General features: G+C 38.4%; 1 protein-coding gene across 4 annotated transcripts in view; it reads right to left on the bottom strand.

Annotated features, from left to right (window-relative positions):
- The window catches only part of FAM13A (family with sequence similarity 13 member A), a 365,856-nt gene that overhangs the window by 306,240 nt on the left and 31,888 nt on the right, over positions 1-27,728 (bottom strand). For 2 of the 4 annotated variants that reach the window (XM_082391636.1, XM_082391638.1), the window contains exons 2-3: positions 10,890-11,079; positions 3,178-3,387 (exon numbers count right to left, since the gene is read on the bottom strand). In XM_082391636.1, the coding sequence (XP_082247762.1) occupies positions 3,178-3,387; positions 10,890-11,046 (367 nt within the window). In that variant the 5' untranslated portion in view covers positions 11,047-11,079. Of the gene's footprint in view, positions 1-3,177; positions 3,388-10,889; positions 12,955-27,728 lie in introns of those variants that run through there. The other 2 variants (XM_082391635.1, XM_082391637.1) reach the window with 2 other exon arrangements.

The raw sequence follows: 27,728 nt of genomic DNA on the forward strand, positions 1-27,728 counted from the left end.
GAAAAACCTTTTGACAAAATTCAACATCCATTTATGATAAAAATTCTCCACAAAGTGGGTATAGAGGAAATGAATCTCAACATAATAAAGACTGTATACAAAAGGCCCATAACTAACATCACACTCAGTGAAAATCTGAAAGCATATCCTCTAAGATCAGGAACAGGACAAGGATGCACACTTTTACCACTTTTATTCAGCACAGTATTGGAAGTCCTAGTCACAGCAATCAGTCAAGAAAAAGAAATAAAAAGAATCCAAACTGGAAAGGAAGAAGTAAAGCTGTCACTATTTGCAGATGACCTGATACTATACACAGAAAATCCTAAAGACGCCACCAAAAAACTACTAGAGCTCGTCAATGAATTTGGTAAAGTTTCAGGGCACAAAATTAATATACAGAAATCTGTTGCATTTCGGTACACTAACAACAATCAGAAAGAGAAGTTAACAACCCCATTTACCAATGCATCAAAAAGAATAAAATATCTAGGACTAAATCTAACTAAGGAGGTAAAAGACCTGTACTTGGAAAACTGTAAGACACTGATGAAAGAAACTGAAGATGACACAGATGAAAAGATATACAGTGTTCATGGATTGGAAGAATTAATATTGTTAAAATGACTCTACTACCCAAAGCAATCTAAAGATTCAAAGCAATCCCTATCAAAATACCAATGGGTGTTTTCACAGAACTAGAAGACTTCTAAATTGTATGGAAACACAAAATATCCTGAATAGCCAAAGCAATCTTGAGAAAGAAGAACAGAGTTGGAGGTATCACGCTCCCTGATGTCAGACTATACTACAAAGCTATAGTCATCAAAATAGTATGGTATTGGCACAAAAACAGACATATAGATCAATGGAACAGAATAGAGAGCCCAGAAACAAACCCACACACTTATTATCAATTAATATGACAAAAGAGGCAAGGGGAAAGGACAGTATAATGGGGAAAGGACAGTTTCTTCAAGAAGTGGTGCTGGGGGCTTCCCTGGTGGCGCAGTGGTTGAGAATCTGCATGCTAATGCAGGGGACATGGATTCGAGCCCTGGTCTGGGAAGATCCCACATGTCACGGAGCAACTAGGCCCGTGAGCCACAACTACTGAGCCTGCGCGTCTGGAGCCTGTGCTCCGCAACAAGAGAGGCCATGATAGTGAGAGGCCCGCGCACCGCGATGAAGAGTGGCTCCCACCTGCTGCAACTAGAGAAAGCCCTTGCACAGAAACGAAGACCCAACACAGCCAAATAAATAAATAAATAAATAAATAATAGTTAAAGGTGCTAATAATTAAAAAAAAAAAAAAAAGAAGCAGTGCTGGGAAAACTAGACAGCTATATGTAAAAGAATGAAATGAGACCATTTTCTCACACCATATAAAAAATAAACTCAAACTGATTAAAGACCTAAATGTAAGACCAAAACCATAAAACTCCTAGAAGAAAACATAGGCAAAACACAGACATAAATTGCAGCAATATTTTTTTGGGCTGTCTCCTAAAGCAAAGGAAACAAAAGCAAAAATAAACAACTGGGACCTAATTAAACTTAAAAGCTTCAGCACAGCAAAGGAAACCATTGACAAAATGAAAAGACAACCTATTAAATGGGACAAAATATTTGCAAAAGATATGACCAATAAGGGATTAATATCCAAAATATATAAATAGCTCATATAATTCAACATCAAAAGAACAAACCGATTAAAAAATGGCCAAAAGACCTGAATAGATATTTTTCCAAATACATACACATGGCCAAACAGGCATATGAAAAGATGCTCAACATCACTAATCATTAGAGAAGTGCAAATCAAAACCACAACAAGCTATCGCCTCATACCTGTCAGAATGTCCATTATCAAAAAGAACACAAATAACATATGTTGGTGAGGATGTGGAGAAAAGGGAACCCTTGTACAATGTTGGGGGAATGTAAATTGGTGCAGCCACAATGGAAAACGGTATGGTGGGTTCTCAAAAAACTAAAAATAGAACTACCAGATGATCCAGCAATTCCACTCCTGGGTATATATCCAAAGAAAATGAAAACACTAATTTGAAAAGATACATGCACCCCAACGTTCACAGTGGCATTATTTACAATAGCCGAAATATGGAAGCAAACTAAGTGTCCATCAATAGATGAATGGATTAAGAAGATGTGGTATATATATTTAATACATACACATATACAATGGAATAGTACTCAGCCATAAAATAAGAATGAAATTTTGCCTTGGCAGCAACATGGATGGGCCTAGAGGGTATTATGCTTAGTGAAATAAGTCAGACAGAGAAAGACAAATACTGTCTTATCACTTAAATGTGAAATCTAAAATAATAAAACAAATGAATACACATAACAAAACAGAAACGGACTCACAGATATAGAGAACATACTAGTGGTTACCAGTAAGGAGAAGGAAGAGGGAAGGGGCAAGATAGGTTGGGGTAGAGGATTAAGAAGTACAAACTACTATTTAGCAAATAAATAAGCTACAAGGATATACTGTATAGCACAGGGAATATAGCCAATATTTTATAATAACTTTAAATGGAGTATAATATATAAACATTTTGAATCACTATGTTGTAAACCTGAAACTAATATAATATTGCAAATGAACTATACTGCAGTGAAAAAAAGATAAACTTTAAGAACATTTAAAAAATCAATTTTAACCTCAGTTATGTAAAACAACTACTGTTTTAGGACTCAGTCTTCCTTATAAGGAAAGCCCACCAGTGACTTTTCGGTCTCAAAGGTCACTAACCAAACACAATTTAATTAATTAATATTTCCTACACAGAATTTCATGCCTTAGTCTTAGTATCAATACTTCCATGGCAGTCACTAACTAGTCAGAAAAGAATTTCTTTGGTCCCAAAGCATCAGGGCTTTTCAATATTATGTTATTTACGTATTCATATGCCAATAGTCTTAGAAATTACATTTAATATAATGGTATTTCACCGTCAGTTTGGCATTATTTTAGGGCAGAAGATGAAGATCTAGAGTGAAACAGCAAGATGATGGTTATGGAGAGACCACAAATATTTAACATCCTATTTTAATATTTAGAATTTAAATATTTAATATTTAAAACCTTAGTATTAGCTGAAAAATAAAATTGCTTTAATTCCTAGAAGGATTCAGCGTACTGACCCTGAAAGAGCTGAATGAACCGAGGCTGCAGCGCCGAGGTGATCACGCCCTCCGGCAGCTCCCTCAGGAAGAGCTTTAACAGGCTGGCCGCGGCACAGACGTCGCCGTCCCTCCCCAGCTCCACGGGCACCCCGCTCTCAAACTTCCATCGAAGCTGTTCCACCACCCTGACGTTGCCATTCACCCGAAAAAGGCCTTCCTGGGCGAGTCCTGGAACAGCAAAGTACATGCACAGAAAATAACAGAGGTCTCTCACAAACAGGTACAAACTCTGAAGAACAGCGACGTAAATAAATCTCAGTACAGAATTTTCTGAATAATTATCAAGCACTGGAAGATTTTCACGTCCTATAAAAACGTTTTCTTAGAATAATACATCTTCCCATCTATTACATACCAACTACAAAGATCATAAGTGGTTATAAAAGCTGACGTCTAAAACTAAGGTTAGGACACATACAAACACAGAACACGTACTACTCTATAAAGAAATTTCATTCGTATAATTTTCTACAGCGTACAACAGAAACTTACCCTGGGCTCCGAAAGCAGCTTAGCATTTTGAGAACAACTGTTTAAGGAAAAACTAACATGTACGTAAAAAATTTTAACTCTATGTGATTACCTTTGTAATAATTTGATAAAGAACTATTACTTCTTTAGTAATTAATAAATTCAAATTATAAGACTCAGAGACTGTAGGGCTTCCCTGGTGGCGCAGTGGTTGAGAATCCGCCTGCCAATGCAGGGGACGCGGGTTCGAGCCCTGGTCTGGGAGGATCCCACATGCCGCGGAGCAACTGGGCCCGTGAGCCACAACTACTGAGCCTGCGCGTCTGGAGCCTGTGCTCCGCAACAAGAGAGGCCGCGATAGTGAGAGGCCAGCGCACCGCGATGAGGAGTGGCCCCCGCTCGCCACAACTAGAGAAAGTCCTCACACAGAAGTGAAGACCCAACACAGTCAAAAATAAATATAAATAAATAAATTAATTTTAAAAAAAATGTACTTTAAAAAAAATGGCTAATTGAGGCTCTTCCTTTAAAAAAAAAAAAAAAAGACTCAGAGACTGTAAAGTAGCGCAAGACAAGATCCTTGCCTTTAGCCAATTGATTTGTGATTATTCGCGTGGGCTGGGGTCAGCAGAGAAGGCTTCACGGAGGAGCCACTGGCTACACTGCATAATCTTTGGCTGAAGCACAGTCAAGACTCGGGGGACTGAGGCTGATGTACCGCGAAGCTAATGAAGTTTAAGCTTCAGGGCCCCTCATTTGTTGGGGCCCTTTCCAAAGCTCTGTCCCTAATTCTGTACTCTAAATTTTGTGTTCTTTTTCTTAAAGAGGGTCCCAGGAGGACTAAGCATCAGACCCACAAAAACTTGATCTATCCCTGACCCTTTGTCAGAGAAACAAATATATGAACTGAGAAGCAGAGAGAGGAGACCATGAAGAAAGGTAGGCAGATGAAAATATGGAAGTGCTTAGGTCAAAGAGTGATAGGGTACTAAAATGGAAGAAATGGTCAGTAGAGGGTCATGAATGTCAAGGGAAAGAGTGAAGACTTTATCATTATTTATCATTGGAGCATTAAATGTGTGTGAGCTGGGGGCGGGCAGGGGAGAGACACAACATAATCGTGGTTTAAGGAGGACCTAGCTAGCAAAGAAGCAGAGAATGGAGAAGGCAGAGAGCTTGCCTTAGGGGGACTACAGTCTACTGTAAGACAGATTATGGTGGGAAGGAAGTGAAAAGGAGAGAATAAAGATGATTTGGTAACTTAGTACAAAAAGAAAATAGGGAAGAGGAAGGGTTGAAACCTAACTTTAAGGTTTGAAAACTAGAAATCCAGGAGAAAGCATTGCAAAGGATAAGGTGAACTGAGGGGGAAGGGTGGCCGCTGCTTTAAGGTAGAGGATAATGATTTCCAGCTCAGTGTGCTGGATTCAAAGAGACAGAGCACCATGAAAGCAAGTGAGTCAGACCACGGAGGGATGTTAAAGGTGTAAGAAACATTCTAAGGAAAGAGCGACCCAAGGACTCAACTCACCACTCTCCTTTTGAGAGCTTAATGGTGGATTTTAGCAATGACCTAAAGCACTGAAGCCTATTAGATTTATTTAGATGGGAGGTGTTTGTTCATATCAGCCTTGGCTTCTCTCTCTTTTCTCCTAACTGTGTTGCTCTTTGTAAAGAAAAAGGAAGCTAATTTCATCTTAGTTTATAATTTGATAAAACATCTTATGAGCCCTTTAATTCAACAAACATTTAATGAGTACCTGGCACTAAGTTAGGTACTAAAAAAAAAAAAAAAATCAACCATGAGAAAAAACTTCAAACACCACAAGGATCCTTATGGAGTTTGTCGCCTGGTAAGATGTTTATGTTCTTCTACATAGAGACGTATTATTTGGTTATGAAGAACATGAGTGTCAAAAATTGACATGAATTTTAGCTCCAATTTTGACAAAAATCTGTGAAACCAGAGACGCTATTAAAAATATTTAACAACCAGTATGGCCAGGGCACCATGTAATCAGAGGAGACACCAGTAAGTCTGTGTGCTGTGCAGCTTGTCCACTGGCCCCAGTGATCCCCACCCCTTGGTATCCATATCATGTATAATCCCCTCCTCGCTTGAGTGCGGTCTGGACCTAGTGACTTGCTTCTAACCAAGAGAAGGTGATTAGGTTCCAAACTCACTTCTGAGATTGGGTTATAAAAGACTGTGAAGCCTACTTTGTTTCCTTGTGTTCTCTCTCTCTCTGGTTCTTCTTGCTTGCTCACTGTGATGAATCAGCTGCTATTTTGTGAGCTCCCTTACAAAAAGGTCCACGTGGCAAGGAACTGAGGGCGGTTTCTGGACAACAGCCAATGAGTAACCGAGACCCCTCAGGTCAACAGCCCGCAAGGATCTGAATCCTGCCAACAAGCACATGAATGAGCTTGGAAGTGAACCTTTCCCCAGTCACGTCCTGGTATGACTGCAGCCTTAAAGAGTCCCTAAAGACAAAAGACATAACTAAGCTGTGCTCAGATTCCTGAACCACGGAAGCTGTGAGACAATAAACACTGTTTTAATCTACTATGCTCTGGGGTCATCCGTTTTGTAGCAAGAGATAACTAATGTGATATACCATTCCCTTTAATACTGCAGAATATCGGTTACTATCAGGAGACTTCAGCTTAGTCGTTTTTAAAGCTTTCAAGTTCTGTTTCCTCTACTCTACAAAGCTTCATCTGTAACTTCAGAGACATATACTGGCATCAAGCAGATAGCACTCAATAAAAGAGAATCCCATTCCTGGTCAAGGCGCAGATCCTGAAGATATAGAATTTTACGACATAGTCCTGTATCTTACCCAGCTCCAGAGCCTGTTTTTGGACCAGTAGATGCCCCTGGGTCTGATTTCACAGTGTTTTTCTAGCTTTGACCTGAGGTTCCCTCTTCCAGTGAGGTTTTTTGACCTTTTCCTCAAATAAATATACTTCCAGTTATTCAAAAATAGCTACCCATCTCCAAGAACTGGCTTTGGTCTTGAAGTTCCTGATCCCCCCGGACCTTACTAGAGGAAAGAGAAGCTATAAATGGAAGTCATCAAAGTCAGTGCTTCTCAACCATTTTTTCTGCCCTCATGCCATTTATTTGCACAACTCTCTTCCCTCAGGAACATCTCTCACTCAAAGAACTCTTAGGATACTTAGTGATTTTTCAATCCGGAGAATTTTACTTCTGGACATGGCTATATTACACTCTGGCAAAAAGAATCCACATAGCTTTTAAAAGTCCCTTACGAATTTATAATATATACAGTACCCATGTGAGGCTTACCAGATTATATAATCTCTAATCTTTCCTACTCTAAATTTTTAGGAAATGATTATAACAGAAACGTTAGAGGGAGGAGATGTTTAGAAAGCTTTATGGAGTTGCTGTCATACATTTGAGATTCTGTCATATTTGATTTCATGAGATATGGGTTAATCATCATGAAACAGCAACTTACAAATGGTTTAGTAATACCAAAAAATAATATATAACACTGACAACTACTTTCTTGTACAACTGAAGTATTTATTTCAAAGTCTGATGAGTACATGTATGAATGTATGAATACATCAACAGAAATGAAATATGCCAGAAGTCAGAATTTTTCTTATTGGCACACTGGCCCTGAAAGTCATGTGACAATATGTAAGCATATTCTGACATCTAGTGGTAAGTGGAGAAACCTACACTATTTAACTATCCCACAGCATCTTAACGGTAAAGTAGAAGGAATCCAGTAACACTGTCAGCAAGATTAGTTATTTTAAAATAGTATAAAGATGATATGCCTCGTAACTTATAAGATTTTCCTTTGAATGGAAAAAACGTGTATGTTTTTCTTTTTTTTCTTTAAAGAAAAAAGGCCAAAGTCTATTGAACAGGCCTTAATATAGGCCTTTATAAATGCTTTCTGTCCTAAAATTCCTTTATAATAATAAAAGGTTTCCCTCATGTCGAGTTGTTATGTATCTACATTTACATTAAACAACAAAGTATGACCACAATATCTACCTATGGTTAATTATACAACCAATCACCCCATATCCCATACCTGACAGAGTGCCTACTGTATCAAGGTCCACAACAAATATTTGACTTAAACAGTTAAATAAAACTAATTGAAGTATCTTGCTCTCAAACTTACACAGGCTCCTTGGTTTATTAACATGATATCAATAGTTTCAAATACAGAAAGGGGCTTCTGGTTGTCTATGGAGTAATTAACTACATAGCCTTTCAAAATACAGGGCAGGTGCCCTACCCTAGTTTGCCCCATCAGGATTCTGATTCAGGGGCTTCCTTGGTGGCGAATGGTTAAGAATCCGCCTGCCAATGCAGCGGACACGGGTTCAAGCCCTGGTCCGGGAAGATTCCCACATGCCGCGGAGCAACTAAGCCCGTGTGCCACAACTACTGAGCCTGCGCTCTAGAGCCCACGAGCCACAACTACTGAGCCCATGCGCTACAACTACTGAGCCCACATGCCTAGAGCCCGTGCTCCGCGACAAGAGAAGCCACTGCAGTGAGAAGCCCACGCACCGCAACGAAGAGTAGCCCCTGCTTGCCGAAACTAGAAAAAGCCCACGCACAGCAACGAAGACCCAACGCAGCCAAAAGTAAATAAATTAATAAATTTTCAAAAAAGATTCTGATTCAGTAGATCTGAGGTACTGCCAATTGCATGGGTATTTTGAAAAGATTCCACTAGTGACCATTTCACATCCCTGGTTAAGAATGACTGAGCCCACTAAGACATTTAGTTTTGCATTACCTGAACACACCCTATAAAGTACAGCTAAGGGTATGCCAAGGAGAGGCAGAAGAAAAGCAATCTCTAATTCAAATTTTTCCCAGATTTTCATACATTGATGGTGTGACTATAAAAAACTGGTTTAACTCCTGGGGTTGATTATAAGTGCACATTATCTTTTGACCCAGCAGTCCACTTCTAAAGGTTAGTCTACAGACACATCACAGCGCTTGATACGTGTTAAAGGTCAGCCACTGAATCACTGTTTGTAGACATCAGCAGACTGGAAACAATTCAATGCTGATCAGGATGAGACTGGTTAAAGCAGTGACACGTACAAACATAAAGTGGAAGAGCGTGCAGGGGGAAAAAAGAATTAAATGAGGAAAGCTCTTTATGTGAAATGGAACAGTGTCCAAAATATACTGTGGAGTGATTTTTTTTTGGCCGTGCTGTGCAGCATGTGGGATCTTAGTTCCCCGACCAGGGATCGAACCCGTGCCCCCTAAAGTAGAATTGCAGAGTCTTAACCACTGGACCGCCAGGGAAGTCCCGAGTGTTTTGTTTTGGTTTTTTTTAAGAGGATTCATAAACGGTGTACACTGTGTGCTATGTTAAAAGGGGGAAAAATACACTTATCTGCTTATATAGTCAAATATCTTTGTAAGAACATAGCAAAAAATAGTATAGTAATATTGTTTCTGGGAGGGGAAATGAATGGTCAGGGGACAGGGTTTGGAGGGAGAGACTTTTCACTATATACCCTTCTGAATTTTGAACCACATAAATAGATTAATATGCAATACTCTTAAAAAGATTAAAAGTGAAAATGATTTTACATAAGAGTAACCTCAAAAGGCTATTATTCAATCATAGTTGCATAAAAGGTCAGAACACTAATGATGCCAAAACCAAAATATTATTTTAGGTGGTCACACTTTGGCATCCAAATGAGTAATACCGAACAACCCTATTTAAGATATTAAATGAATTACCTAGAGATCCGTTTGTAGCTAAGTCAGTAGGATACAGTTTTACTCAATACTGAGTGTGTAAATGAGTCCTGTCAAAGCTCTAACTCAGCAACATCTGGCTTCAGGATCCTCTAGGCCAAGGGCCCATCTTCCTGCCATGCCGCATATAACACCTTTGTATTTAACCTGTTTAAAGTATTTGAACAAACCCAGAGCTGTTCTCTAAGAATCTCACCCTCCTGCAGCTATCTTCCTCCAAAAACAAGGAGATAACGCCTATGGGTTAAGAATGCAAACCTGGCTCTTCAGTTTTCAGAACAAAATACCATTTTGTCACCTACATACCAAGTAACCTGAGCAAATAGCTGTTTTTCAACTAACACAAAACACCTGACAACCTTCTGAGGTCTGAACTGTCTTGCCATATATTCCCTGTGACAAGCAGACACATGTTCCTACAGAAGAAAGGCGGCCCCGTGCCTCTCAGGCATTTCCAAGGCAGCCGCTTTCTCAGCAGGAAGAACGGACTCGGAATCACGGCAAGATTCAGGGGCGGGAGCAAACTGTGCCAAGTACAGAATTTCTTCCAGGTCTCAAGTTTTACCTTTAAAAATGCCCACAAATGTTATATTCTACTCTGCAGTGAGTCTTGTTTCAGTATAGAAATGTTGTTTCAGCATAGAAAATGAAAATTCCAAGCTCTTCCCTCTGAATACCTTCTTCACAAACCTCTGAAAGTTTGTTGATATTTATTATATAGTTTGGAGTTCTCCCACGATACTGCCCTAGTTTGATAAGCCTCATTGTCTCAAATTATCCAGGTTTCTAAGTTCTATTTTAAATAGAATAATTTAAAAAGCTATAAAACATAATAGTTCTCAGCAACTAAGAGAGAGAGAATTTATCTTTTTATCGTGCAATGTACTGTGGCACTCTGCAATTATTTTACACAATTAATTGTATCATTCCAAAAGTTAATGTCCCCCCCAACACCATACTAGGTTATATATCATACTTTTTTTTTGGTATTCTCACTGAGTTTTGAAGGCAATCAAGGCATTCAGTAAGTTCATGACTGACCTCAAGCTGAAAGAGACGCTCAAAAAGTATTCTGTTACATTAAAAATTATTGACTCTCAGTGGGAATTTAATGAATCAAGACAACTCACTGTTAATATTAAAACAGTGTATTTTAGCACTTAAAACTAGGAATCATTCCAAACTAGAAACCTCAATAATTAAAGTGATTTCTCCATGGTAAGTTGAATTAAATATTTTCAAAAGAATGTTAAGCAGTTGTAATGCCCTTAACATCCTTTTATAAGGGCAAAGTATATTATGCCATAGTTCAATATTCTAATTAAGGTGGTTTAGGGAATATTCTAATAATGCATGATGAAGTAATTCACACAAAGCAACAGAATTACAACACAACTGGACTTACCATGCATGGTCAAGTACTCCACTATGCTCCCCACGATAGCTGGAACGCCGTTCTCAGTCAGCCCCTGCTGGTGGAGGTCTTGGAGACTGACTCCAAATAACTTTGTATAGGTGGAATTCCTCTGCTCATCTAGTGGCACTGCTGCAATCTTTTTCATGTCTTCTTTCAGCCGAACTGCTGCTTTACTTTGCTTAAAATAGCGGAAGAAAAAAGAGCAGTCAGTCATGTTTGCCACAGGAGGCTGCAATGGTTACTACAGAATCACCTGAATCAAAGGGTAAGCGTTTGGAGGCTGTAGAGTAGTGGTCTTCACTTATTTTCACTTCAGCTCAAACCCAAATCCCTAACACCTCTCACGTGTTCCTCAGTGTTAGGAATGGTGCACACTGATATAACGGTTAAAAGGAGTGAAAAATAATGAGGCACCTAAAGCCACAACTTAAGCGTAGCTAAGAGAGGCAGCAATACACTGCAGTAGCTAAGATATATTACTACAGTAACCAGGGTGTGACTCACAAGTACCTCGTTAACAGGAAAATAAAACACTTATCGGAACACCGAAACCCCATGTAGATCCTGAAACAGTAAGATGTTACTGAAGACGAAAACTTATCTAGATGTCATCTTAAGGTAGCTTTAATTTGAAGGATTAGAAAAAAAATATGTATGTGTAGAAGGAACATTTATTTCTCTGATTTGATTACATCTGAATATCTCAGTAATATTTTAGCACATAAAAATCAAGTCAATTTTCTTTGAAGTTCAAAATGCTATAATCTCCGAAATAGCAATGTTTCAGGTAATCACAATTTTAAAAATTTCAACAAGATTGTACATATTATAAATAAAAAATGCAATTTACAGTCAATCAATTCAAGTTATCACCACGTTGAAAACTTCATACAAATTTGTTTCTTCCTTTTAATAGAAAATTTTTCCCCAAGGAAGTATTTTAAAAGATAACTTTTAATATGGTTTAATAAAACTAAATGAGGGATTTTTTTTTTAAAACAGCATGTGTCCTACATAAATGTGTGTATCTGTAACTTTAAACACTGAAAAGATGGCAAAAAGCAAAAATTTTATTTGTGGACAGAGGAAGCAGATTAGGGGAAACACACCCTTTTTGAGAATGAATGCAGCAACTAACCTAAGTGTCAATATTGTAAGTGTAGGCTCATGTAGCTGTTACAATCTAAAAGAAGAAACATTACCGCCATTGTAGAGATGAGGAAAGAAAGGTCAAAGAGTTAAGAAGTAATCTGGTAAAAGTCATGGAACTGGTAGGAGTTCCATCATACTCTAAGTCCATGCTCCTCTCCTTAATTTAAATTTATATTAATGTTAAAGTACAGTTTGTGTATAACACAAACTGTGATAAATTCTACATGTGACACATGACAATTACATGAAGAAAGTTCTACAATTGTGATTTTTAGTAGGTTCCCTGTAGTTTCAATTTGATTTTGAATCTTACAATCTATAGAATCAGGCCAACTTTCATGGACATCTCTGCATCTTTTAATAGGTCATATTTGAAAGCCAGATTTCCCTAGTGACAATTCAGCAAATGTATAAAGTTACAGAATAGATTTAGCTATCTATTAATATTATAAATAAGGCATAGTGTTAGCTACTACAGAGTAGTATGGGCAAGAACTATCATCTCTGTTACCAAGGAAGTTACTTAACTAAGTCAAATCTGTAACCACTACTATTTTTGTGTGTGTAAGTTTAAAAACCTATCAATATCTTTCAAAAGAACACATGGGAAATTTCAGTCAACCAGGTCTATCTGGTGAGTAAGCAGCCAAAGAGTAACCTTTAATAATGAAACTTCGAAAATAGTCTCAAATGTTGCATCAGAAACAGCTGACAATGAGATTAAACCATACATGTTTTATCTTCTTATTTTCTTACAGACACAATATAGCAGAGTCGTTTAGAGCAGGGGTCCCCAATCCCCGGGCCGCGGACCATTACTGGCCTGAGGCCTGTTAGGAACCGGGCCACAAAGCAGGAGGTGAGCGAGTGAAGCTTTATCTGCCGCTCACCATCGCTCGCATCACCTCCTGAACCATCCTCCCCCCACGCCCCCCACGCCCGCCCCGTGGAAAAATTGTCTTCCACGAAACTGGTCCCTGGTGCCAAAAAGGTTGGGGACCGCTGGTTTAGAGCGTGAACTGGGGAACCAGACTCCCTGTTTCGAATCCCATTCTGATCTCATTAGCTGTGCAACTTTGGACAAGTCACTCACACGCAGTTTCCCGGTCTACGAATGGGTATACCAGAAGTCCCTCGCTCACAGGAATACATGAGGTTGGAAGGAGCTCATAGACATAGAAGAACGAGGAGGGTGTCTGGCATACTCAGTAAGTACTGATTATCATCATCATCATCATCACCATCATCATCATTCTTCCAGGAAATTATTCTGATTTCTTCTCAAAACAATTGAGAGATACTTAACCGCTCCTGTGCTCAACTGTTTTCGTGGACTAAAGATTGCTGTTGAAGAAGGCACCATGGTCTAGGCCTGTGGTTGGTAGACAGTCTGCCGACCTAATTATTCTCCGTGTATCTCAATCTCTTAAAATATATACGTATGACTTTTGAAAGATAAACATAAAATCATTTTGCATGTTAGTATCAGAATTTCTCAAGTTTTTATTAGAAACTCAAGGTTTTCTTAGAAATCCTGTCTATATGTGACATTCTTTCGGCTAATAGCCCTGTTTTATATTCTGTCCTTTACTCAAGTACAGTCAGTATGTTGTGTCTCCTATTAATAGCATAAATAAGCAATCTTGGCATTATGGCTCAGTATTTTCAAGGATGAGACATGTAACTAACCTCACACATTTTGAACTGATTGCAAATTAAACTACCTGTTTACTCAGTACAGAGCCATACTACAAAGCAAGTTTATATGTAATTATAGTAATAAAGGAACATCTGATTATTAATTGGTAATCTAATTTAGGTTAATACATTTAAAAAGATAAATATTGTTTAAAGACAACCACAATGAAAAAATAAACAGCTGTATTTTTAGAGACATCCAAATCAGTTCTTCACTGATGGACTTAGAACAAATATTAAAAAAATATCCTGTCTGGTAGGTTATAAGAAATATTCTATAGTTCCCTACTCACAGAAGAAATAAAATAACTGAGGAAATGGAAAGCCATTTATGATTAATTCCATCTAAACTGAAATTACTTTCCTTTATACAATAACATCACTATCTCTTTATAAATGTCAATATCTGTGGAATTTCAGCTTCCCTTCAAACACACATTTTACCTTTCTTGACCTAATATAAGTTGAAAAAGAAAGTTACTAATTGAGGTAATCTAAGTCAAACTTAACTGTTTAAAGCTTTGTTTGCATACATTGCCATACACCACTTGAGTTCGGAAACTGGAGTGTGTGTGTGTGTGTATAAAAGCAATATAGGTTCCCACATTAAAAAAGACAGGGAACCTTGGGGTTTACTGCTAGAACAATCTGTAGGGATTAGTGCTTATAATATCACCTTAGGATTAAGGAAACCAGGACCCCAAAACTTGTGGTGAACTCAGAAAGGGTTGAGCCTACAGCCCATGTCACCTGAATTTTATGTCAATATTCATTTTTATAATTGCATGCTGGGACCTTGCTTTTCTATATTTATTTGCGATAGAAAATAGTTCAGATAGCTCACAAAATGCATGCACCAGGACAGTAGTGCATATTTGTTGATGTGGGGACCACTTGTTCTTCACTTCCCCTTTTTTCTAGTGACAAATCCTGACTGCCTTTGGGGGAATGACCGCACCCTCACTGTGAACATCCTTGATGAGGCTGCCACTTACAACCGCTGCCCTGCCTTTAGCAAGAGCTGGGCTCTGGTGCCCTTGCAGGGCAATCAGACCCTTCGTCCTGCAGGCCACTGAAGCTTGAGCGGACTGCCACTGAAGCTTGAGCGGACTGCCACTGAAGCTTGAGCGGACTGCCACTGAAGCTTGAGCGGACTGTCACTGAAGCTTGAGCGGACTGTCACTGAAGCTTGAGAAAAATGGATGGAGCTAATTTATTCCAGCTGCAGTGCTCTCACAAGATGGTTAGATTAACTAACCATGATGCACCTCTTGCCACCTGCATCACTGGACCTGCTGTGGGCCTTTAGCTGCCCCTTTCTGACACCGGTCCTTCCGCTGTTCCTTCTACATGGTGGGCCACTCTGTAACCTTCCAGTGAAGTTTCTTTGGGCTTAAGTTAGCCAGAACCCATTTCTGTTCTGTACACACACACACACCACCAACTGATAAAAGTACTCAAAAAAAAAAAAAAGACTAATCAGAGCAAACAGAAAACCAGGGTTTTAGATAATGAGAAAATCAGAATGATAATGACAGCTAACTTTTATGGAACGTTTACAGAGTATGTCAGTCACACTTCCGAATACCTTAGATGGCTTCACTCCTTAAATCCTGATAAAGTGCCACTAGGAAGGAAGATACTTTCGTGACCCTCATTTTACAGAGCAGCCAAGGAATGTGCTCCAGGTCCCATCAAGGATACGGTGCGGCCAGGAGTCACGCTCAGGCCATCTGAGTCCAGAGGGCACATGCTTAATGCTGCCTCCACGAAGGATGTAGTGATACTCAAGAAGCATATGCTGGGAAGTCCAGTTCACGTGCTAAAGATAAAACAAAATTCCTATTCTTGTAGCTGAGGAAAATAGGATTATTTGAGCTTCTTGGTCCCCTTAAAATAAAGTTAGATATGCTCAGAAGTGACAACAATATTTGATATTAGGACCTGTATAGAGAAGGTTTCGATCAATCTAGTAAACAGGATGAGCTTCAGAAGCCTTGAGTTTTTACCACAGCTAACATTTATTAAGTGCCGATTATTGTGCCGGACTCTGTGGTTAAGTGCTTTAAAATTAACATCTTTAAATTTCAAAACTAACTTTTTAGTAGGTACTCTTAACTATTCCCATTTGGACACAAAAACTAAGGCACAAAGAAAAAGAGACTTGCCTAAGAAAGTTTTATAGCTAGAATGTAACCCCCAGGTGCTCTAGCTCTAACGCATGAGCTCTTAACCATGACGGACTATCGTGTTTCCAGAACCTTTAATATTGGTGGTTCTATGAGCCCCCAAAGGGGACAAAGCTACACGCAGCACTTTCTTTACAGAGCTTAAAACAAAATCGATTTTAGATTAATGAATTCAACGGCTTGTATTTCCTTAAGGCAATCCTCCAAAAATTTAAGTACCATGAATTTAAGGTACTTTGAAGGACAATCAGGTTATACTACTGGTTAAATTCAGAATAGTGCACCTTAAAACTCTTTGCAGCTGGGGCTAGCACTGATACATCTAGGCAGGAACGTGTAGAATAGAAAGCCACTCCACCACCGAGTAAAACGGGTGCGAGGAAAGCACAAGATGAGCCTGAGACAGCTTGTTCCAGAAGGCGTGGAAATGCTCAAAGACAAATGGGGCATGTCAAAAAGACATGTGGGCCAGCTTAAATGGGTTCCTACTGGCCAAGTTCGGGACAGTTGGAGCACCAGGAATAATAACTATAAACGATTATAAAATATTATGTAAATAAAATTCCCTGAATCAACAGTGATACTAAGAAGAGTGAAAGAATGGGGTTACCAAAGTAAAACTCTGCTTTACAGAACGTGCTGCAGCTAAATACAGAAGGAACAACAGAATTAGAAAATCACCTTTTTCCCACAAATCATTTAACAAATAATTTTGTCAAAGACTGACAGTGGATGCTAAAACATCAGGTGAAAAGTTGTTTGAGAACAGGATTTTCACAGTGTCAAAGATCACATGATATTTGCAAAGGAAAAAAAATTACCTTTACAATTGATATCTGGGTGTACTCAGCTTAACTCAAAAGATTAAATTTATCACCACTAATCACGAAGAGCTGACATTACGTGCTCCTGATGTGATGCAACATGCAGAACACATCATTTATATTCTTGCCAAAAGTGTTTAAGCTGCTGCTAATCTAGCCTCTAAATCTAACAGGTTACAGGTAAAACAGGAGCTAAAAGAACAAGTTAAAAGAGACTGTAAGGAAACAGACAAATTCAGAATCGGGGACGTTCTAACAGGCAACTGGCCTGGACTCTTCAAAACATCAATGTCATAAGGAAAAGATTGGTTCCAGATTTTAAAGAAATTATACAAAGTTCAAGTGTAGTCTGTGAATACTGATTGGTTCCTGACTGAAAAAAACAAAACAAAAAACTAGCCAACTGTCTCTTTGAGACAACTAGGGAAATTTAAATGTGTTGGACATTAGGTGAAATTATTGTAAAGGTTATTCGGTGTAATTCCACAGCAGCGGAATTTGAGGGTGTGCACACGCAGAGGTGGGGCTGACCCCTGAGCGTACTGTGGGCGCTCTCACAGCGGGCACAGCTTTGGTGGGCTTTGGGAGCTCACGCTTTGGGAGCATGCATACACAGGAGGTAGAACTGACATCCAAGCAGATTATCAGAGCTGCCACAGCGGAGGCGGTCAGGGGCAGTGCTCTTTGTGGGCCTGCACACCGGGTGGCAGGTGGTGTCACAGAGCCATAGGTCCCGGCTGACAGCTCCTGGGGAGGAACATGCAGAGGCTCCCTTCCCAGAGGGGGTGCTCCAGTCCCGCCCACCTCACACTACGGCTCAGCATCGGATCTGGGGGCTTCTACTCCAACAACTGGGGAGCACAGTCTGCCCCCAACAGGTCTGTGACAACCACAGAGCAAAGAGGAGGTCCCACTCAACATCCAGTGCAGGCCCTGGTCTCCACAACACCAAACACACCCCTATCAAGGCGACAACAGCCAGCACACTCTGAGGAAAGACACGGCAGGCATCCATCCCAAAAACAGCCCTTGCACCAATAATACTGGACCCACACAGTCTGCACAGGGATACTCCCACATAAAAACAGCCCTTCAAGACCACAGTGGGTAACTGTTTCTCCTAAGTTCAGAGAGTAAGAGAAATAAGTAAAATGAAAAAGCATAGGAACCACTCCCAATTAAAAGAACAAGAGAAATCCTCTGAAAGACAAACAGTGAAACAGACCTCTGCAGTCTACCAGAGCCTGAGTTCAAAAAGGAGGTAGTAAAAATGCTAAAGGAATTAATAAGGCTATGGATAGAAATGCAGATCACTGTAAAAAAGGAACTCGAAACTATAAAGAGGAGCCAATCAAAATTAGACAACTCAATTGCTGAGATAAAAACCAAGCTAGGGCTTCCCTGGTGGCACAGTGGTTGAGAATCTGCCTGCTGATGCAGGGGACACGGGTTCGAGCCCTGGTCTGGGAAGATCCCACGTGCCGCGGAGCAACTGGGCCCATGAGCCACGGCTACTGAGCCTGCGCGTCTGGAGCCTGTGCTCTGCAACAAGAGAGGCCGCGACAGTGAGAGGCCCGCGCACCGCGATGAGGAGTGGCCCCCACTTGCCACAACTAGAGAAAGCCCTGGCACAGAAATGAAGACCCAACACAGCCAGAAATAAATAAATAAGTTAAAAAAAAAAAAAAACCAAGCTAAATGAAATCAAGAGCAGGCTAAATAATGCAGAAAAATGAATAGGTGATCTGGAAGACAGAATAATGGAAATCACCCAATCAGAACAGCAGACAGAAAGACGAATGGAAAAAAAAAAAAAATGAAGGCAACAAACGAGAGCTATGGGACAATATAAAACACGCCAACATACACGTAATAGAGATTCCAGAAGGAGAAGAAAGAGAAAGGGGGATCGAAAATGTATTTGAAGAAATAATGGCTGAAAACTTCGTAAACCTAAAGAAGGAAACAGATATCCAGGTACAAGGAAGCGCACATGGTTCCAAACAAGATGAACACAAACAGACCCACACCAAGACATATAATTAAAATGACAAAAGTTAAAGATAAAGACAGGATTCTAAAGGCAGCAAGAGGCATAGCACAGGGAGATCAGCTCGGTGCTTTGTGACCACCTAGAAGGGTGGGATAGGGAGGGTGGGAGGGAGGCACAAGAGGGAGAGGATATGGGGATATAGGTATACATATAGCTGATTCACTTTGTTATACAGCAGAAACTAACAAAACATTGTAAAGCAATTATACCCAATAAAGATGTTAAAAAAAAAATAAAATAAAGGCAGCAAGAGAAAAAAACAAAGTCATTTATAAGGGAATCCCCATAAGACTATCAGCTTACATCTCTGCAGAAATGTTTCAGGCCAGAAGGGAGTGGCATGATATATTCAAGATCCTGAAAGGGAAAAACCTGCAACCTAGGATACTCTACCTAGCAAGATTATCACTTAGAATGGAAGGAGAGAAAGAATTTCTCAGACAAGCAAAAAATAAAAGAATTCAGCAATATTAAACCAACCCTAAGAGAATTTTTTTTTTTAAATATCTTTATCTTTTTTTTTTTTTTTAATTATTTATTTATTTATTTTATTTATGGCTGTGTTGGGTTTTCGTTTCTGTGCAAGGGCTTTCTCCAGTTGTGGCAAGCGGGGGCCACTCTTCATCGCGGTGCGCGGGCCTCTCACTATCGTGTCCTCTCTTGTTGTGAAGCGCAGGCTCCAGACGCACAAGCTCAGTAATTGTGGCTCACGGGCCTAGTTGCTCCGCGGCATGTGGGATCCTCCCAGACCAGGGCTCGAACCCGTGTCCCCTGCATTGGCAGGCAGATTCTCGACCACTGCGCCACCAGGGAAGCCCCCTAAGAGAATACTGAAAGGTCTTCTTTAAATAGAAAAGTAGCAAGAATCTATAGGAAAGGAAAAATCACAATAGGAAAGGCAAATATTTCAAAGGATTGAAGAACACTAAAGCTAGTATGTAGATAAAAATACAATTTAAAAAATTGTAAAAGCAATTTTAACTACAATAAACAGTAAAAGAATAAGCATAAAAATGTAAAATAGGACATCAAAATCACAAAAGGAAGGGGGAGGAAAGTATAAAAATATAGATCTTTTAGAATGTGTTTGAGTCTGTATGACTATCAGTTTAAAGCAAGTAGATATAGTTATGGGTCAACATGCTTGAACTCCATGGTAACCACAAGTCAAAAACATACAAGAGATTCACAAAAACCAAAAAGAAAGGAACTCAAGCATACTACAAAAGAAAATCACCAAACCACAAAAGCTAAAACAAAAAAGAAGAAATGAACACCCTGATACCAAAGCCAGACAAAGTCACTATAAAATAAAGAAAATTATAGGCCAGTATCTTTGATGAATACAGATGCAAATATCCTCAACAAAATATTAGCAAACTGAATCCAACAATAAAGGGTCATACATCATGATCAAGTTGGATTCATACCAGGGTCACAAGGATGGTTCAACTTACACAAATCAAGGTGATACACCACATTAAAAAAAGGAAAGACAAAAACCACATGATCATCTCAACAGACACAGGAAAAGCATTTGGCAAATTTCAACACCCATTCATGATTAAAAACTCTCATTCAAGTAGTTGTCAGAGGGAATATCTCAACATAATAAAGGCCATTTATGACAAATCCACAGCCAATCCTAATACTCAAGGGTGGAAAGCTGAAAGCCTTCCCACTAAATTCAGGAACAAGACAAGGATGCCTACTCTTGCTATTTCCATTCAACATAGTATTTGAAATCTTAGCCACAGCAATCAGACAAGAAAAAGAAATTAAAGGTATTCAAATTCTAAGGGAAGGGATAAAATTCACTATTTGCAGATGACATGATACTCTATATTGAGAACCCTAAAGTCTCCATACAAAAATGATTCAAACTAATAATGCAGCAAGGTAGTAGGATACAAGATTAATATACAGAAATCTGTTGTGTTTCATTACACTAACAGTTAAACATCAGAAAATAGTCTCTTCAGCAACTGGTGTTGGAAAAGCTGGATAGCCGCATGTAAATCAATGAAGTTAGAATGTTCCCTCATGCCATACACAAAAATCAATTCAAAATGGCTTAAAGACTTAAGACATGACACCATAAAATTCCTAGAAGAGAACATAGGCAAAATGTTCTCTGACATTAATCGCAGAAATACTTTTTTAGATCAGTTTCCCAAGGCAAAAGAAACAAAAGCAAAAATAAATGAGAGTGACCTTATTAAACTTAAAAGGTTTTGCACAGCCATGGAAACCATAAACAAAAAGACAACCCACAGAATGTGAGAAAATATCTGTAAACAATAACAACAAGGGCTTAATTTCCAAAATATACAAACAGCTCATACAGCTCAATATCAAAAAAACAATCCAATCAAATGGGCAGAAGACCTAAAAAGACACTTCTCCAAAGATGACATACAGATGGCCAACAGGCACATGAAAAGATGTTCCACATCGCTAATTATTAGAGAAATGCACATCTAACCTACAATAAGGTATCACCTCACACCAGTTAGAATGGCCATCATCAAAAAGTCCACAAATAATAAATGCTGGAGAGGGTGTGGAAAAAAGGAAACCCTTCCACACTGTTGGTGGGAAAATAAATTGGTGCAGTCATTATGGAGGACAGTGTGGAGGTTTCTTAAAAAATTAAAAATAGAGTTACCGTATGATCCAGCAATCCCACTCCTGGGCATATATCTGGAAAAGATGAAAACTCTAATTCGAAAAGATACATGCACTCCAATGTTCATAGCAGCACTATTTACAATAGCCAAGACATGGAAGCAACCTAATTGTCCATCAGCAGATGAATAGATAAAGATGTGGTATATATATACAGCATGGAATATTACTCAGCTATAGAAAGAATGAAATATTGTCATTTGCAGCAACATGGATGGACCTAAAGATTAACATACTAAGAAGTCAGACAGAGAAATACAAATATTATGTGATAACATTTATAAATGGAATCTAAAAAATGATACAAGTGAACTTATTTACAAAAGAGAAACAGACTCAGACATAGAGAACAAACCTATGGTTACCAAAGGAGAGAGGGAGCATGGGGGGGAACAAATTAGGAGTATGGGATTAACAGATACAACTACTATACTTAATATAGAGAAGGAACAGGGATTTACTGTATAGTATAGGGAATTATATTCAATATCTTGTAATAACCTATAACGGAATATAATCTGCAAAAAGAAAACTGAATCACTATGCTATACATCTGAATCTAATGCAATATTGTAAATTAACTATACTTTAATAAATAATATAGAAAATTGGGGAAAAAATAGAGACCTCTCAAAGAGATTCCATGCCTAAGAAAGAGTAATACCATTTTTTGACAGCAGAATTAGGAGGGAAAGGAATATGTTCTCTTCAAATGGCAATTTAAAAATTAACAATAACAATTGTGGGGATATTCTTACACAGAGACGTGGACAATCCTATTAGCTTGGATAGGGTTGCATCACCGGGAAAGCACTCTGTTGGAAATTAGGGTACTTGGGTTTAAACCACGGTTTTGCCACTGGGTATTTTCCCTGGGAATGTCAGCCTCTTTGGTCGAGTGTGAGCTTAGGAGGGGGGCAAATGCATCCCTAAAGAAGGATGACTCATGCTCTCTGTCCAGCCACAAGAGCTAAGTCAAGCTTATGTATCACCCCGAGGACAATACTGCAGCCAGATTCCCCCTCACGTTCAGCCTGCTGACCTTATACAAGTTTTCATCTACAACAACACTGGGTCCTCATCTGTTGAGCTACAATAACACTACCTACTTTAAAGTGTTATGAGAGTTTAATAAGATAATGTAGAAGATCTGTAAAAGCATCTATTTTACAACCAGAAGACAGTCAATACTGAAAAACACTGAATAAGAATCTCTCCGTGGTAACCAATTCTTTAAAAGGACACTGTGACAGAGCTTACAGTTGCCTGTTGATGGGTAATTTCTCTCTTCTCCCTTGACAGAACTCTGATTTTGTTGGAGAGGGTGGGGAGCAAATTGCCCAGTTAAAATATACCCCATCTTCTCTGCAGCAGTATATCCTTGTAGATATGGATGATCACATGTCTAAGTTTGGCCAACGAGATATAAACAGAAGTTGTTAACAGGACCACCAGAAAGACTCCTTGGAAGGGAGGCCAACTCAGTCTTTTTCCTATACCCCTGTTTTCTGCTTAGATCACACCTGCAATGCCTGATAGCCATCTTGTGACTATGCAGCAACCCAGAAGCTAGAAGCTAAGCTCTAAGGACAGTAAAATAGAAAAAAAAAAAAAAAAGGGACTTGCATCATGATGACATCACAGAATCCACCTGGAATACCTATCTATGGACTTCTTTTACATGAGATGAAAAAAAAATCACAGTTTCAAATAATGCTCTGTTAGAACGTCAACAAGTATTTACTAAATGTATTGTTAAGTCAAGAAAATCAGAAACTTTCTATAAATCTATTTTTCCAAATCTAGCTCATTAATTTTAAAAGCCCAAAGAATTTTCTGGATTTCTTATTAGTTATCCTTACTAGTTATGCTTTAGAGCATATATTATCAATGTGTATTGTAGATCTAAACAACGTTTCTTAACCTGAAATCCAAGGATCATGAGTCCTTAAAAGTACATGAAACATACCACAATGTTCATTGCAGCTCTATTTACAATAGCCAGGACGTGGAAGCAACTGAAGTGTCCATCGACAGATGAATGGATAAAGAAGATGTGGCACATATATACAATGGAATATTACTCAGCCATAAAAAGAAACGAAATTGAGTTATTTGTAGTGAGGTGGACGGACCTAGAGTCTGTCATACAGAGTGAAGTCAGAAAGAGAAAAACAAATACCGTATGCTAACATATATATATGGAATCTAAAAAAAAAAAAAAAAAAGGTTCTAAAGAACCTAGGGGCAGGACGGTAATAAAGACGCAGATGTAGAGAATGGGAGAATGGACTTGAGGACATGGGGAGGGGGAAGGGTAAGCTGGGACGAAGTGAGAGAGTGGCATGGACATATATACAGTACCAAATGTAAAATAGATAGCTAGAGGGAAGCAGCTGCATAGCACAGGGATATCAGCTGGTGCTTTGTGACCACCTAGAGGGGTGGGATAGGGAGGGTGGGAGGGAGACACAAGAGGGAGGAGATATGGGGATATATGTACATGTATAGCTGATTCACTCTGAGAAAACATATTCTCAGAGGTCTATGATCTGAAAAGTTAAGATCTAAGGATCTTTAGACATGCATAGAAAAGTTAGGTTTAATTAAGATGTAAAAGCAGAACTGATTTCTCTATTCAAACAAACATATTCTTAAAATATCTCAGATCACTGAATATCTCACAAATAAGTTCAACTAATTTCCACCACTTAGATTAGAAAACATTTATTAAAGAGCCCTTATATTACTTGGTATTATTGAAATGTTAAAGAAAGTATTAAAAACAAATCCAATAAAAATCTTGTGAATTTTATCACCTTTCTTTTTGAAACCATACAGATTAAGAAGATAACAGAAGACAGAAAAGCTATGAACTCCAATTTGTGTATTATTGCTGCTAAAGGTAAAGATGGGGCAGGACACTTAAGGCAGACATCACACCAGCACTATGAGAAGTCTGGAGAGCATCAGCAGGAGCCCAGCAGTGGATGTTCTTTAAAATCTCCTACAAATATTTATTACTTTAAAGATAGAGCACACTTTGACAGGGAGCTGAACAGGGCTCAACTGCTTAGAGGAAGAAGAGAAAGAAGGTACAAAAAGTACCTACGAGGGACCCCAAGAGGCAGGTATCAGGGAAGCACCAGAAAAATCCACCACCTAATAGTGAGTTCATGACCTGGGAGGGCAAGTTTTTGAAGAAAACGCAGTAGAGCGTTCCTGACCCGGGTGAGCTTCTGAGAGAAGGAGGAGAGATGGGCAAACAGAAGGGCCACACTTAAGAGAATAGTCCTTTGGTAGCAACTGAGAGCAGGGAGTTCCAGGCTGTAAAACTTGAAAAGCTACTTTGGCCTCTCATCACTATACCTCACAGGAACCTCTTGATACTGATACCACAAAAAGCCATCTCATTGAAATGTGAGTAAGAAAAAAGGAACACAGCCAGCAACTAGACAGAGACAGTATTTTTTTTTAAGTATAAAAGAGCACCATGACTTTCTTGAAATAACTCGTTAGAAAAATGCTGCCAAGAAACAAATGAAAACTGTAACTTAACCTAACAAAAATAACTAACAAAAGTTAAGAAGGAAATGATACCAAAAGCACATGCCACAATGACAAAGATAAACTGTATTTCTTTAAAATGAAAAACTTTTGTGCATCAAAAGAGATTACCAACAGAGTGAAAAGACAATCCACAGAATAGGAGAAAGTATTTGCAAGTCATATATCTGATATAGGTTTAATATCCAGAATATGTTTAAGAACTCCTACGACTCGATAACTACAACAACAAAACCCATTCCAAAAATTAATAGACACTTCTCCAAAGAAGATATACGAATGGCTAATAAGCACACAAAAAGATACTCAATTTCACTAGTCATTAAGGATATGCAAATCAGAACCACAATTAGATACACTTCACACCCATTAAGATAGTTATTATCAAAAAAAAATCAGAAAGTGCTGGATAGGATGTGCAAAAATTGGAACCCTTATGCATTGCTGGTGATGATGTAAAATGATACAGCACTATGGCAAACAGGTAGTTCCTCAAAAAGTTTAAAAATAGAATTACCATATGATTCATCAATTACACTTCTGAGTATGTACCCTAAAATCAGGAACTAAAAAAGGTATCTGTACACCAATGTTCATAGCAGCTTTATTCACAGTAGTCAAAAAGTAGAAACAACCCAGGTGCCCATCAACAGATGAATAAACAAAATGTGGTATATATATATACAACATAATACTATTCATTCTCATAAAGGAATGAAATTCTCATAACATGAAATAACATAGATGAACCTTGAAAATATTATGCAAAGTAAAATAAGCCAGGTACACAAAAAAACCCAAAATTTTATGATTCTATTTATATGAGATACCTAGAATAGGCAAATTCATAGAGACAGAAGGCAGAACAGTGGTTCCAGGGGCTGGGGGGAGGGGGGAATGCAGAGTTATTTTTTAACGGGTACAGAGTTGGAGATGAGGAAAAAGTTCTGGAAATGGATAATGGTAATGGGTCACACAATACTGTGACTGTACAAATGCCACTAAATTGTAAGTCTAAAAATAGTTAAAATGGTAAATTTTATGTTACATATATTTTACTACAACTTTTTAAAAAGTTAATGAATTGATCACAATGATGAAAGGATACCACAAAGCAGAAATACAGAAATATAGGGAAGAGACAATCAGTCAAAAGGAGAAAGTGAAATGGAGACTGGCAGAAATCAGCAATGGAAGGAAAGGAAAAGACAGAAAATTTTCAGAAGTGAAGACTAAATTCTGATGAGCACAAAGGAGAACAGAAACCATGGACAGCCCAGTAAGGGACACAGAAGACATAAATGAGAAAAGTAGACACAATCAAACATTTTTAAAAATCACAAGGAGTTGATAGCTACAGAAAGCAGTTAAGTGAGCTCCAATATATGTGTTATTGAAGTCCCCAAAGAAGAAAACCAAATAAATAATATCTTGGAGTAGAATATTCAGTGAAGTAGAATATGTAAAGATGTAATTCACAAAAACTTTCTTTAAATAGAAGCCTTGAATCTACAAATTGAAACGGCACAACATACCCAGAACAGTCTACGCAAAGATACATTCTAAGGAAATTATTAGACTAACAATAAAGAAATAATCCTTTGGGAAGCCAGGCAAAAAGTATGTCATAATGAGGAAAGAAAACATGAGTGGCCTCAAATTTACTGACTGCAGTATTTAACATAGGAAGACAATGGAATAAGGCTTACAAGATAGTTAAGAAAACATGAGCCAAATTGAATAACCAATCAATCTGTCCTCCAACTATAAAAGCTACAGTTTGAATAATAGGCTAAGAGAATACTGTACACATGAATCTTCCTTGAGAAAACTACCAGTGCACAAATTTTAACCAATTAATAGATGACTGAGGAGACTCTGATGAAAGGACTGGCAAAGAAATTTTAAAAGGAAATTCAAAATTTTAATTTAAGAAAATTAAGCAAAAATAAAATAAAGTAAAAATTTTAAAGTATAACCGTGTTATGCAAGGACGGAATGAAGAACCTGGAACAATTACACTCAAAAGAGAAGACTTGGGTTAAAACATTTCCAGATTTTAGAAAAGCTGCCATGTGATTCAGAGGACAAAACCAGAAAGTGAATGGTATTTATCTGGAGACAGATTTTAAGATATATAAACAAGAAATAATGGTCACTTCTAAAGATGGAATAGATTTTCGCAGAAGGTGGTGAAGTTCCTAGTAATCAAAGATAGGCAAAAACAATAATGTGATACCATTTGTCATCCTTTCTACTCAGGGAAATTTTCCTTAAAAGAAAATGTTGGTAAGAAGAAAAGAGGTGGAATGTAAAGCAGTTCGTATCTGGAGGGCAATTTGGCAACACCCAAGAGACGCTGTATTCACCCTCCCTCTAGGCCATCCTCCCTCTAGCCAGGTCTCCAAACAGGGGAGAAGGGGAGGTAACAGTGTGCAAGACTTGTGTCTTATGCAAATGGGAACTCAAGATAGTCACAATACACTGTTAATTGGGGAAAAAAAGAATGCTATGAAATTAAGGTCAAGTATAATCTCTTTTTATAACTTTATATGCTCATAGAACTATAGGACATAAGCAAATATAGTACATGTTTCTGGGTTATGGAATCTTAGATGATTCTTATTTTCTCCTCTTTACTTATTTGTATTTCATA

This window comes from Balaenoptera borealis (assembly GCF_965194805.1).
Source record: "Balaenoptera borealis genome assembly, chromosome: 4".
Taxonomy (NCBI): Eukaryota; Metazoa; Chordata; class Mammalia; order Artiodactyla; family Balaenopteridae; genus Balaenoptera; species Balaenoptera borealis.